Here is a 13,547-nt window from a genome sequence, read left to right on the forward strand (position 1 = left end):
ACCTTCTATTTGGCTTGGTGGAACCCAATATATTACCTTTTCGCAAGCATGAGCTTCCCTAATCTCTGTGAAAGTGGAATCCCTCCCTTCAAGTACTGCTCGATGTGAGATGAGATTCAACCGGATCATTGCTGCTAAATTCCTCCTTGTCGTTGTTGGATGCTCCATGTAAAGCTCATCCAACTTAACTTTTTGATCCTGTGTAAGGACACTCTCATCAAACAGTGGCTCCACATAATGCTCATCTAGAATGTCTTCATCAAATGTGGTCTCCTCTTCCTGCTGCCAGTCATCATAATCCTTGGCCCCAAAAATATTTTTCATTTTTTTATATATATTTTTTATCTACAAAAAAGAGAAAATAATAATAATTAGTAAAAACAAAACAAAAATCTTAGACTATACTCAATTCTAAAATTTCAAAGGCAACGTTTTGGTCCCCGGCAACGGCGCCAAATTGATCAACAGGTCAATTAAAACCCAATGTGTACTCCACCACGATCTAGTGGTATCGTTGTAACACTTCAGGATCGAATCCACAGAGACCAAGCGATGCACTATAAAATTGTATAGATTTGAATATAGCTAAGGCAAAAAGAAAGATTGTGTTTCAAGTAACCGATTAAAAACAGAAAATAAATAAGAGTTTTGCAATCAAGGAAGGATATTGGGTGTAGGGAATCAGTTAGGGGATTACAATCACAAATTTAGATGATAGATTGGAAAGCATTAGAAACCGTTCTTGAACTCAAATCACGAATGTAAAACTAACCTACTGTCGCAGTGTTAGTTATCTATGCAATGAATTGATTAAATTCTAAACCGTCGTTTGAATCTAGAAATCCTAACAAGCAATAAGTTCAAGTTTGATTTTGTTCACAAGGTGCCTTAACTTCAACTTTCGTTGGCTAAGGATCACCTTGCTCACCTATGTTCTTTTCAAGCAATTCAACAACACTTTTGATGCCTAGATGAACTAAACCTACAATCATAAACTAGGTAGCTAATCTAGTTTAAGCATTAAGCACAACTATAGATGAAGAACACAAAAGATCAATCCTAAATCTAACAACCTAAATTTAGAGAATCATAAAAACCCTTTTGAAACCCGAAACCCAACAGTAAAACTACTCAGACATTGAGAAACAGAAACAGCAAATCAAAGATGAAGAAAACATAATTGAATTGCAAAGAGAAATAAGAAATAGGGTTTAGAAATCTTCTCCAAAGTGTCAAGAAGGATTAGAGATCTTCTCCCCCAGCTCTCAATACAGAATAGTCTCAGAAAATAAAGCTTATGTCTCGGGAAGCCGAGCCTCTAACTTAAATATCAAAATAAAACCCTAAAAGTCAGTTTAAAACGAAAAAGGAAAGGTTGCTTCGGGTACGGGATCGGTCGATCCCGAATGTAGATCGGCCGATCCAGGATGCTTTTCTCTATTTGCTCCATCTGCTTGCTAGTCTGATCAGTCTTCACCAAATTGGCTTCAGATGCTTGTCTTCATTCCCAAAACACTCAGTTTCCTTCCAAAGTCACCTAGAACTTGTAAAGACTCTCACAAGACTAAAAAGACTCTAAAAGCACACTTTGACTCAATAAAAGACTCAAAAATATAAAAACTATGGTTAAAACCTATAAAATACAGACACATCACCTACTCCATCACTTTCTCCCTTACCTTCGCCATCAACTTCTCCATCCTCACCTTGTTCATCTTCTTCATGTTTGTCATCTTTGCCAGCTGGGTCACCTTCGTGAGCTTTGCCAGCTGGGTCACCTTCGTCAGCTTTGCCACCTTTTTCACCTTCGTTAGCTTTGTCACCATCGTCACATCCATTGTAACCGTGGTCAAGTGCCAGATCCACACCTTCGACACCAAGATTCACATCCACCCGATTTGAATCAAAATCATCATCTTGTGAGTCATCCTCTACACTAACATCACATTCACGCCCATGTACGACACTTCTGGCAAGAACGTCACCTTTATCACTACCAGAGTTTCCTGAACAGTCCCCAATGGTATGTAGGATTTCCTTTCAAACACCAAAAAAAAAAAAATTAATGTTACTCTAGGCTGTTTTTCATATCACAGCATTACACCACTATGGCAGCCAATACATAACATACCTCATCTTGTCATTGGATTTTGACTGATCCTTCTCCCCGTATTGACCATGACGACTTGTTGATATGACTTCTCAATTCTGACTGGAAAATAGGACCACACTGGTCAAATACACCTTTCTCCGTAAGGGTTTTCAAAACATCGTCAACTATTTCATCTCTCAGTGCACCCCTCTCCAAATCAAGCTTCAACTCTATCTTCGCAATAGCCGCATTATTTCTACGTTCCACCTCCTTCAAAATTTCTTCAGCAGTTACCCCATCTACAACCATATGACCTAAATCTCCATCCAGACTTTGCGGGTTTGCAACCTTCTTATACTTTTTCGTTTTGCCTCTTTCTTTGGTGGTGCTATTTCTACCTAGTCCTAATTTTTTAGGTTTGTCAACGAAAGTGGTATTTATCATAGGCAACTGTGCAAACCCACCATGCTAGTCCTCTTTCCGAAAACTATGTCCATCTCAAAGCTTATCCAAAATGTATTCCACTCCCACATCGTCAACCTCATCACTCCAAGAGAAATCTTGAAGGTCACAGTCACGGTCTTCATTGTCTAATATGATTTGAACTTCAAACTGCGTTTGGAAAAATAATCACCATTTAATATCCCAAACAAAATTTTATTTTAAATTAAATTGGTGTAAAAGATTATAAAACTTACACTGGGATCAACCTCGGTTTGAACAATTGTGGAATTGTGGAAGGTCTTAAGCATAGTCACTAAAACTCAACTCATCCGTTGTTTCTGGAAGGTATTTTTCCAAAAGGGGAATGGCATGAAGAATCATTAGTTGGAAGAAAAGTATAAACTAGTGAGTTTCTGTATGCGACTGGTTAAATTTGTCAACTAGTTTGTCAACACAATCCACTTTATCTCCAACTTTCACCATTTCTATCGTCTTACCAAATGCTACACGCCCCCATGGATATTTAGCAAATGCATCCACATCTTTGACCATCTCCACAATTTTTTTCGAAGCTCTAACAGTAGATGAGTCGCAAACCAATATACCCTCAACAATTACAATTAGCGCCAATTGTAACCTCCTTGCGCCAATTGTAACCTCCTTGCGCCATCCATTTTTTTCGACTTTGGCATCCTCTTGTCTAGTTTCAACATATTAACAATCTCTTGTATAGTGTATGAGTTCTTAGGTCCTAAAAGAAACTTACAATAAGGTTCATCACCTCCCCCGGATTCTGTATTTTGGCAATTTCATTTTGACTTGGCAATTGCTCGCAGTTCAGACCAGTGACAATAGCAAACTCTCTGAGGGGAAATCATATGGGATGACCGCCATAAATTAACCATAGCTCATATCTCTTCTTAGTAACAAGAGATCGACAAAGGACTTGATGGACCAGTTTCCCTGACAGCGAGCTCTTCCTTACTGGTAGGCGGAACAAACATCCAAACGAAGACGACTTAAGCCACTCAAACTCTTTCGTCCCATCCAAGACTTCAACAATGTCGAGGAGATACTCTGGTTTCGAGTAAGAGTTGATACGTCCTTTCTGAGGATAACGATCAGTTGCAAATAGCCTAGGAGGCAACATATCCGCATTACTCCGTAAAACTGTTGCTGTGGGGTTCATGTTCCTGTAAAAAGATAGACAGAAACTTTATTGAAGTGACGTCAAGTCGGAAGGAAAACATAGTAGACAACAAGTAAACTCGATAGACAATATTGTTCTCAAAATAGAGGAAATGAGGACAACATTTCATGGTAGACATTAAAACTGCGGTGGACAACATTTCTTGGTAGACATTAAACATAGACAATTTCTAAACGCCTAATAGACAACATGTAAATCCGAGTAGACAAATTCATAAATACAATGTATGGTAGACAACTAATTGTGGACAACTTGAAAATACACAACTTTCGTCCACATAGGCAAATGGAACGAAATAGTGGAAAACAGTATCGAAGTTTACAGATCTGGTTCATAATGTGACGGGAACCTACTGCGATGTCGTCCACTGGAAGTTAAATAATTTAACAAAATTTCATAAAAATTACCCTGCGGTGGGGGAAGACGGGTAATCGCCTTCGGTTGTGTCGTTGACGGAATTGAAACAGATTTTAAAATAAATTAATTTATATAAGTAAATATATATATATAGCGGCGTCGGGAAAATCTAGAAAAATACCCTCCTACGACGGCCAAGAGAGTTGAGAAACTCATCGCCGTGAACACGAACTGAGCTTCGGCCGAAATAGCTTTCCGACCGAGTTGTTACGACGGCCCAGCGAAGAAGATAACCCTTAATATAGTAACAGTGAATGGAACCTACGTTTTCGCAAAGAATGATTCGAGAAAGAAACAGAGATACGCGTGAGCGAGAGCACCAGAGAAGAAGCACAATGCGACGATTGAATTTCGAAAACGGAGTTAATTTGCAAATAAAAAAAATTAAAATATTAAGGGTTAACTGAAAGGTCAATTGGGTAATTAAACTCACACCCAATTCCATGGATATGGCAGATTTTGAAAGTTGTTAGCGGATATAGCAGATTTCGAAAGTTTTTTCACTGTACATGGCACATTAGTTAGATTTTTTTTTTTTTTTTCTGTATCCTGGAGTTGTTTACTATGTTTTCAATAATGGTCCATATTGCATAAACATATATATAGCTGCTAGAAAAGTATCGCTGGTTTTGATTACTAAAGTTTTGGTATTTTGCATCTGGGTTTATATTGTTGATCCTTTACCATTACTATGTTTTCTTCTCTTCATCATCTTGTTAACCTCCAGGTTTCAACCTTATCACACTTTTTTACATTCTTTTTTTTTTTTTCCTTTTTTTCTTTTGTCTGCATTATTCTATATAATAATAGCAATCTAAATAAATGTCAATAACATCTGTAATTTTTCGTCGTACTTTTTCGTAAAATATATGTTGTAATTTAAAGAAAATATATACAGTTGCGTCTGTTCATTGTAGAGTTGTGTCTTTTCACCATATTTTTTTTTATTTTTTTAATCACTACCTTTCCTTTAAATAGTTGTGTATATTCATTATTCATGTCTTTTGAACTCTATATAGATTTGTCTCTTCTTTAGTTACTAACAAATCATTGTTCATTGACACATGTTTTCTGTTTTATGTTAAATCAAAATAATTTAAATATTAATATATTAATATCCAGTATCCAATGTTATTCTATAATCTAACTTAGAGAATTTAGAAATGATTATAGCAAGATAAAATTTTTATTTTAAAATATAATTTAGTGTTGCGTCTATTTATCTTAATGCTTTGTAAAATATGTATTTTTTTTTAGAAGTTGTGCATTTTTACCATAATTTCCCTTGATACATTGTCATTAAAGATTAAATCTATTTTGTATTTATAATTATTTTATTAGAAAATTACATTTACTCATTACAACCATTCGTTCGATATTCTCACTTAAGATCATTTTTTTATTATTATAGTTTTTTACTAATAATATAAATATTAATAACTGTTATAGTAGTTGCAATTTTTTGTCATAATTCTTTACAAAATATCTTATATTTATAATACATTAAACAATATTTTTGACAAGATTGCCTCGATTCATGACTTTTCACTATCTAATTTCTTTTTTGAGTTGTCTCTTTGCCAAAATATTCTTTTATCATGAACAAAATTTTTGGTTTTCATACTGATGGTTGTGTTTAACCCCTAACACTTTATGTTTAACATTTGTGTATTTTTTTTTCTAAGTTGTCTCTTTGCCAAAATATATTTTTATCATGAACAAAATTTTTGGTTTTCATTTTGATGATTGTGTTTTTACTAATACTTTGGCCATGAATGGATGCAGTTTTTGATTCAGTTTTTCGATTTGGTTTTTGGTTTTTGAATTTTAGATTTTAGTTTTAGATTTTGCTATTAGGTTTTTGTTTGAAAATCCAAAAAAAATGGTTTTTGGTTTTAGAGAGAAATAAACGTAGAAAGAGTAAAAACTAGATTCCCTAAATTATAGGAGTACTAAAAAACTAAAATCGTGAATGGAAGACTACAACGAAAAAGTTTTTCTAAATGCTAGAGAATCCAAAATTTTAAAATCTTGATTGGCTAAAAATGAGTTTTTGAAAAACAAAAACCAAAATCTCTTTTAAAATCTACAAAACATTCAAGACCTTTATGTTTAATATTTGTGTAGTTTTAGTACTACTTATTATTATTTTTTTTTTTTAAGATCATATGCTCTTAAACTATTCTATTACTTTCAAATATATATATAATATATAAATTTAAATTTAATTTAATTAATTTTTTTTCTTTAACTAATTGGGTGAAATAGCTAATCAACACTTTCATCATCCTGATTAAAATCAGATGAAAAATCAGATTAAGACCGTGAAGGCAAAAGAAGAGGAAGAACTACAAAGACTAGTTCAACCAAGGCTTCCTGATGAAGACCAGATGGTAAATCAGATTAAGGCCATGAAGGTAAATGAAGAAGAACAACGAAGATTAGCTACTCCACATGTTCATGCTAAGCTTCCTGATTATGACCAACTTGTAACATATTTTACAGACCTTAAAACCAATATTGCATGCGTTGTTAACAATTCCGTTATACTCAAATTGTCATGAGTTTTGATTTGTTTTTGTAAAGATGTTCACATACTTATATAATACTTCTTTCTTTCTCAATTCATTATTATATTTTTTTAGATTCTTAACTTGATTACGTCAAGAAAGAAGTGTTGTATGTTTTTTTTTTGAGATTCTTATATAGAACTTTTGTTATTAGGATATACCTAGCATAGATTTTTTTTGTAATTTTTAGTTGTAAATTGCTTGGTAAACCAAATATGAATGTCTATTCTTTTAGCAATTTCAATGACTATAATTATTTTAAACAATTTGTAATGCTAACATTTTTAATTTGTAATCTAGCATAACTCACATGTGAATAAATCTAGTAAATATTAAATAAGGGATTAGTTGGCTACCAAAATGGATCCAAAAACACTTTGATTTAAAATCGTTTAAATTCACACATGACCGTTTTAAATTTTGATATTAAACGAACAAATGTTTACGTGGAAAAACTAATCAAGCTCTCTTAATAAATTTTAACCAATTTACGAGGGAAAAATTATATGTTTGAAATTTGATCTTATATAATATAATTTTACGCGGGAATCCCAATCAAACTCTCGTAGTAATATTTTTAACTATTTTACATGAAAAAAATTATATGTTTGAAGTTTGATTTTATATATACAATCAAATTCTAATATTTTAACTACTTTAGGTGAAAAAATTATATATTTGAAATTTGGTATTATATATACAATTTTATACGGGAAACCAGTCAAGTTGTCATTATATCTTCGACTATTTTACGTTTGTCTCTTTGGCATCAAAGGTAAGAAGAGTGATACTCAAACTCAAGTGACATAAATAAAAAAGTGAATCCACTAATCTTCATAATATTATATATATAACTGAACCTTGAAAGCAAAGCTAAAGCCATCTTTGAGATTCTGATATTTCTACACAAATGAAAAGCTAAAAGATAACCAACTCGAGCTAAGATGACGTCAGTTGTGCCATGAGTGCACAATCTCCTCAAGCTCTACAATTAGCTCCGACCAATGAGACTCCTCCTCCTCCTCTTCACCTTCAGCCACCTTCACCTCCGCAATAACCAACCCCTCCGCCAGCTCCACCACCTCAACCACCACAGCAGTTCTTCCTTTTCCCAATCCAACCACCTTAGCCTCGTCCTTCTTCTCAACTCTAAACCCTAACTTTTCGCCTATCATCTCTGCCTTCTCCACCACTCCTTCCGCTGACACTTTCGCAGTAAACCTCTTCTCCTTCCTCTTCCTCCTCTCGAACAACCCCGAAAGATCCAATCCCGATGACAACGAGATCAAATCAAAGGCCGTAACCGCATCGCTCGACTTCGCCTCTTTCTCAAGAAACCGATCCAACTCAATCACGTTAGACTGAACCTCAAGAGACTTTTGAAACCAAGCCGTTTCAGTCACAGCTTCGATACTCATCCTCGTCTCCGGATTCGGATCAAGCAATTTATAGATGATAGACCGAGCCGGTTTAGAGATCCAGCTCGGGAACCGGTACTCTCTTTTATGAATCTTCCGGTACATCGCAACAATGTTGGAATCATCAAAAGGAACATAACCTGCAAGAAGAACAAAGAGAAACACACCACACGACCACGCATCAGCTTTAGCACCGTCGTAACCTCTCTGAGCAATCACTTCCGGCGCTGTGTAAGCTGGGGTTCCACAAGCTGTGTGAAGCAACCCGTTACAGCTACGGTGCTCCGGCAAAGCGGATAAACCGAAGTCGCATACCTTGAGGTTCCCGTTCTTGTCCAAGAGGAGATTCTGCGGCTTCACGTCGCGATGAGCGATCCCGTCGCGGTGGCAGAAGCTAAGCGCGGAGGCAAGCTGCTGGAAGTAACGACGCGCCGCCGATTCGTTCAGCCGACCGAATCGGACGAGGTTGGTGAAGAGCTCGCCTCCGGCGGCGTATTCGACGACGAGGTAGATCTTGGATTTAGTGGCCATGACCTCGTGGATTTTGAGGACGTTCGGGTGGTTTTGGAGACGACGCATCGCTTCGATCTCTCGGATGATCCTCGGCTCCATAGCTGCGTCGATGGTTCTTTTCTTGTCGATGATTTTGATAGCTACGAGTTCGCCGGTGGAGATCGAACGAGCTACATGGACTTTAGCGAAGCTTCCGCTTCCGAGTCGACGACCGAGTTCGTATTTCCCGAGAAGAACTGTCCCTGTTGGTTTCTCCGATGATTTTGAGGATGGAGATTCCATCGTTTATGGTTGTTGTTGCGGCGGAGATGCGCCGGAGATATTTTTTTAAAAAGAAATTGAGAGGCTTCAAGGGACGGTTAAAGAGTGGTGTGGTGGAGACTGTTGTTTTTTCCTTTTTATAGGTAAAGCAACAAATAAATCACTTTTGATTCTTTTTTCAATTTCCGAAACTGCCCTTTCTTTCTTTTTTTTCGTTTTGTTCTGAATTGTGTCTATTTTTGATTAATTATCTGAAATTGATTTTGATGGGAAATTTATTCGCGACGTAAAAAAGTAACATGTAAAGATAAATGGTTTTTTTTTTTGGTTTCCTTTATAATAGCATTGATAATTACACTGTTTTTTTGGAGTTTTTTGACAGCTGTTTCAATTTTATGGTATTATTTTAAGAAAAAATTTCTATATTTAAATTCCGAAAGTTTAAAATTTTTCTTTGAGCTAATATTTATAGATATATTTCTTTCTGTTTTTTTGTTATTTATGTACATAAAATGTATATGGCAAAAAAAAAGTTATCTATATAGTATCTTTTATGTATCTAATTCAAATTTTGGTCAAAATACACATAGAATTAATACTTTTTACCTTTGATTAAACACAGCCAAAAACTAAGAGGAGTGTATTCAAACAATGCTTCTGGAGGAATTTTGTGAGATTTAGAAAATTTAGAATTTTGATAGATTTTAGGGAAGTTGATATGATTTATGTTGAAATTTTTTCAAATCCCACCTAACACTATGAGATTTGGATTTCCGTATTTTTGACTAAACAAATTTTCTCAAATCCTCTAAAATCCCTAAAAACTTATTAAAATCTGAATCCACAAATTGTTTTGAATAACACTAGATTTTAAAGTAGATTTTTAAATCATCAGTTCAAACAGCAGATTTTAATAGACTTAAATTCATGATTGAATAACATAGGATTTGTAAATTTTACACAAATAACTCAAGTTGAATACACTCCCTTATTTTTCTTATCTACAAAAAACAAGTTAAACTCCTTAATGGTACCAATAATTATAATTTTTCAAATATCCATCTGCATCTGAATTAAATATAGTCATACAGACATTACCATACCGTGAAAAAAAAAACTAAAAAAGCAGAAAATGTTAGAGATGTGTTTGTTTGCTGTAAATATGTGGAATTGTCAAGGTTATCTTTTGACTTTTGTTGTGTATGTACTATAATTAATTATTGTAATATACTTTTTTTTTCGCTTACATTATTGTTTCATGTATATTATATATATCATGTTGTTGCCGACAATGAACTATAAATACTTTTTTTTGTTTTTTTTGGTAATGACTATAAATACTATTGTTATATTAGTAGTTCGTTGATATATAATTTTTTGCTAATCCGCACGTGAAGATATGTTTTCATAAAACTGTGAAGTTATTATATAGTCTGATATAAGATGTAAAATTGTTATCATCAAAATCCCGTTTTACAACTTTTTTAAAGTCTAACAGCTAATTAACTCTGAGAATTCGAACTTTTGAAGACTAAAAAAATAATAATAATAGTTATGATTATCGAACTCTCGACTCTATAGTAATCAAACTAACATTAGCGGCTTAGCGTATTAAAATAATTTTTGCAATGCAGCCGGTAAAATAGATTAAGGATTTTAAGATTGCAAGGCTTTTTCAGTTTGGACTCAAGATATATATTGGTAGTAAATAGTTTATAAAATAAATTAAAATCACAAAAAGATAGACCATAGCTTTTTTGTGCTTAATAGTATTGTTTATTGGTCTATACGTGAAAATTAATTGTTAAATCTGAAACCAATATTCAAAGTCGATAAATGTTTTTTCAGTTGTAATACACTTACCATTAAAAGAAAATTTATATTCAGACCCCGATTGGTGAAAGTTTTTAAGACTTTAAAAGCATTTAAAAGTTGTAAAATCATTTTTTTGCCAATTAGACTTTTATGACTTTATTATCTTTAAAGTTTTAAAAGCCACTTTATTTTTTCTTTCTTTATTTCCTTTCTTTTTTTAAAACCTAAAAATAACACTGTAAAATCAACAAATTTTAAAATCATTTTTTTTTCTCTATCCATTATATTTAAAAACTCTCCAAATATATATATATATATATATATATATACTCACAATTTATTGATCTTCCAAATTTATATTCACAATTTATTGATCTTCTATTCTTCTTACAAATTGTTCATATGGGGTTTCGATAATTACAACTAGATATGAAGGAATATAAGCTGGTTATATAAATAAACGTGTGGAAGACTTTCAAAATTTGTTGGATTCCTCAATTTTTCAAGAAAACTGCAAATGAATTTGCAAAAAGTTTGATTCCGAATTGGAAAAGCATGATTCTCATAGTCATCTCTACCTAGCTAGCTGTATTTCTTCCCATCTTTATCAGATTCTTGTAACTTTGTTATTCATTAATAAACGTTATTTAGATACCAACAAAAAAACGAAGAAGTAACTTGCCTTAATTATCACATACGTTAACGTTATAATTAAACCAAAGCTGTATTTTCTTAAGAATACATTGTAGAATATAAGTGAATAAATATTATAAGCATTATTCCCAAGAATAATAATTCAAAATATACGAGCAAAATATCTCGTTGCCACTATTAATCATGCGTTATAGAGAAAAATAATATCAACGGTCCGCATCGGTGGGACCTAAAACTCCTCAAGATATTCTCTAGTACATGCAGTTCGCGGTCAAGATTTTTCTACCTGATAGGTTAAAAAACACTTCATAGATTTTGTCTTAACCACTCAAATGATAAATATAATATAAATCTTATTTGTACAAAGGGTATTTAAGTCACATGTAGATTCCAAAGGTCAAATTGAAACTGATCATTTGGTAAAGGCTCTCCCCGCTCCTTCCTCGTGTGAGCAGCCTCAAAGGCTCACACCAACTCACCAACATGAGAGAAACTGTTTCAAGACAACAACAACACCTACCGTCAAGATTGTTTGATACTTGTCGAGAGTCAGTCAGATCAAAGGCTCTCACTACGCCATGTCATCGAATGTTATGGATTCAAGACTCAATGTAACGGGAAATTAAAGTAGGCAACGAAGAAGGCATGCAAATTGACGTTTTAATTATTCTATTTTTTTAGTGACTTTTTTGGATTTTTTTCTTCCACTAAAGACTTGGCATATTCGTCCTTACTACAACGCACTTATATAAGTCCGTATTTAAAGAACTATTTCATCATGGAAAAAAGTTTTCTTATATTATTTTCAGTATACGGAATCTTATCATGATGTAGTCAAAAATATCTCAGAAATTGTATTATACTGAAAGCCTTTTAAAAAAAAAATTGTAATATTATTGATAGTGGAAATAGTAATATTGATAGTGGAAATAGTAATATTGTTTGTATCATATAAATATGCTTTTATAGGTGAGGGTGAGTCACGTTGATTTTCATTTTGTGATTTTATAATGTAAATGGATGCGCACAAGATTCAACCTCGGTAAATAGTATCAAAAGTCAAAACAAATATTTGTAACGGCAACCTATAAGGAGTTATGTGGAATACTTTGTCATTGATGAATGTTAAATTTATTAGGCAAAATTGCTAAAAAGGTATAATTACAAACTTTGGATAAAAATAAAAATACTGTAGAAAGGGTCAGGAGCTGTTAATTTCGTCTCCGAGCCTAAAATCATTGAAGTCTTAAAGAAGGTTTCAAGTGAAGGTGTGTCTTGTTAGTGCTTACTAGCTACTAGCATTCCAAAATAGAATTTTAACTAGGTAATATAAGAATTATTTACTTTTACATCAAAAAATATTTGTTCAATAGAATTAAACATGTATTTAGTAATATTTTGATTTGGTCAAAATTTAGTAATTTATTTTTGTGCCGGCGTTATATAACCATTTAAATATTTAACTCTAATGTATGTTATATAATTTGACCAAAACAAAACTTTATAAAATTTGATATAATGAATTAGGCGGAAGCACATGATTACTTGAAAGATAAAGAACCATTTTAATTAAAAACTTTGTTTCCTTTTAATGCATTTGTGGTTGTATGGTGTGTGTTGTTGTCCTATCTCAATTCATGTAGGTGGAGAAGGTGAAACGTAAGGCGCCAATGAAATGGTACGTTTAAATTATACGTTATAACATATGATTTGTCAATAAGATAATCAAATCAATAATAAAATTTGTGATTATAATTTCACAAGACAAGTTAGGCGAGGCTGTTCATGGACATTTGGACATCTGGAGATGGCCACCCGAAAGTTGGGTTTTTCATTTAATTGGTGGGAAGCAATACAATCATATGCAGTTCAATGAGAATGTCTATATGTTTTTATATGTAATAGGATGTCACAGACACAATGATTTCTTTATATACTAAAGAAAATTAGTTTCATACTTTCATCATATGTCTTAATAATAGAATATTGTGAGACTTGACTATACATTAATTAATTTAAGATTTCAGAGAAACAATTATTCCTTCACATATATAGTAAATAAAATTAATATCATTTGTCTTAGCAGCATACCGATGAGACTTGACTATGAATTTTTATATGTATTTGGCCTATTTAAATCCAGTCACATATAA

The 13,547-nt window shown here is 33.1% G+C and overlaps 1 protein-coding gene across 1 annotated transcript; it reads right to left on the reverse strand.

The window, feature by feature from the left end:
- Positions 1-7,540: 7,540 nt before the first annotated feature.
- Positions 7,541-9,281, reverse strand: LOC104723743 (CBL-interacting serine/threonine-protein kinase 4). Its single transcript, XM_010442143.3, has one exon. The coding sequence runs from the start codon at positions 8,944-8,946 to the stop codon at positions 7,684-7,686; it is 1,263 nt and encodes a 420-aa protein (XP_010440445.1). The 5' UTR covers positions 8,947-9,281; the 3' UTR covers positions 7,541-7,683.
- Between the last annotated feature and the right edge of the window lie 4,266 nt (positions 9,282-13,547).

This window comes from Camelina sativa, chromosome 11 (assembly GCF_030686135.1).
Source record: "Camelina sativa cultivar CO46 ecotype springtype chromosome 11, ASM3068613v1".
NCBI lineage: Eukaryota > Viridiplantae > Streptophyta > Magnoliopsida > Brassicales > Brassicaceae > Camelina > Camelina sativa.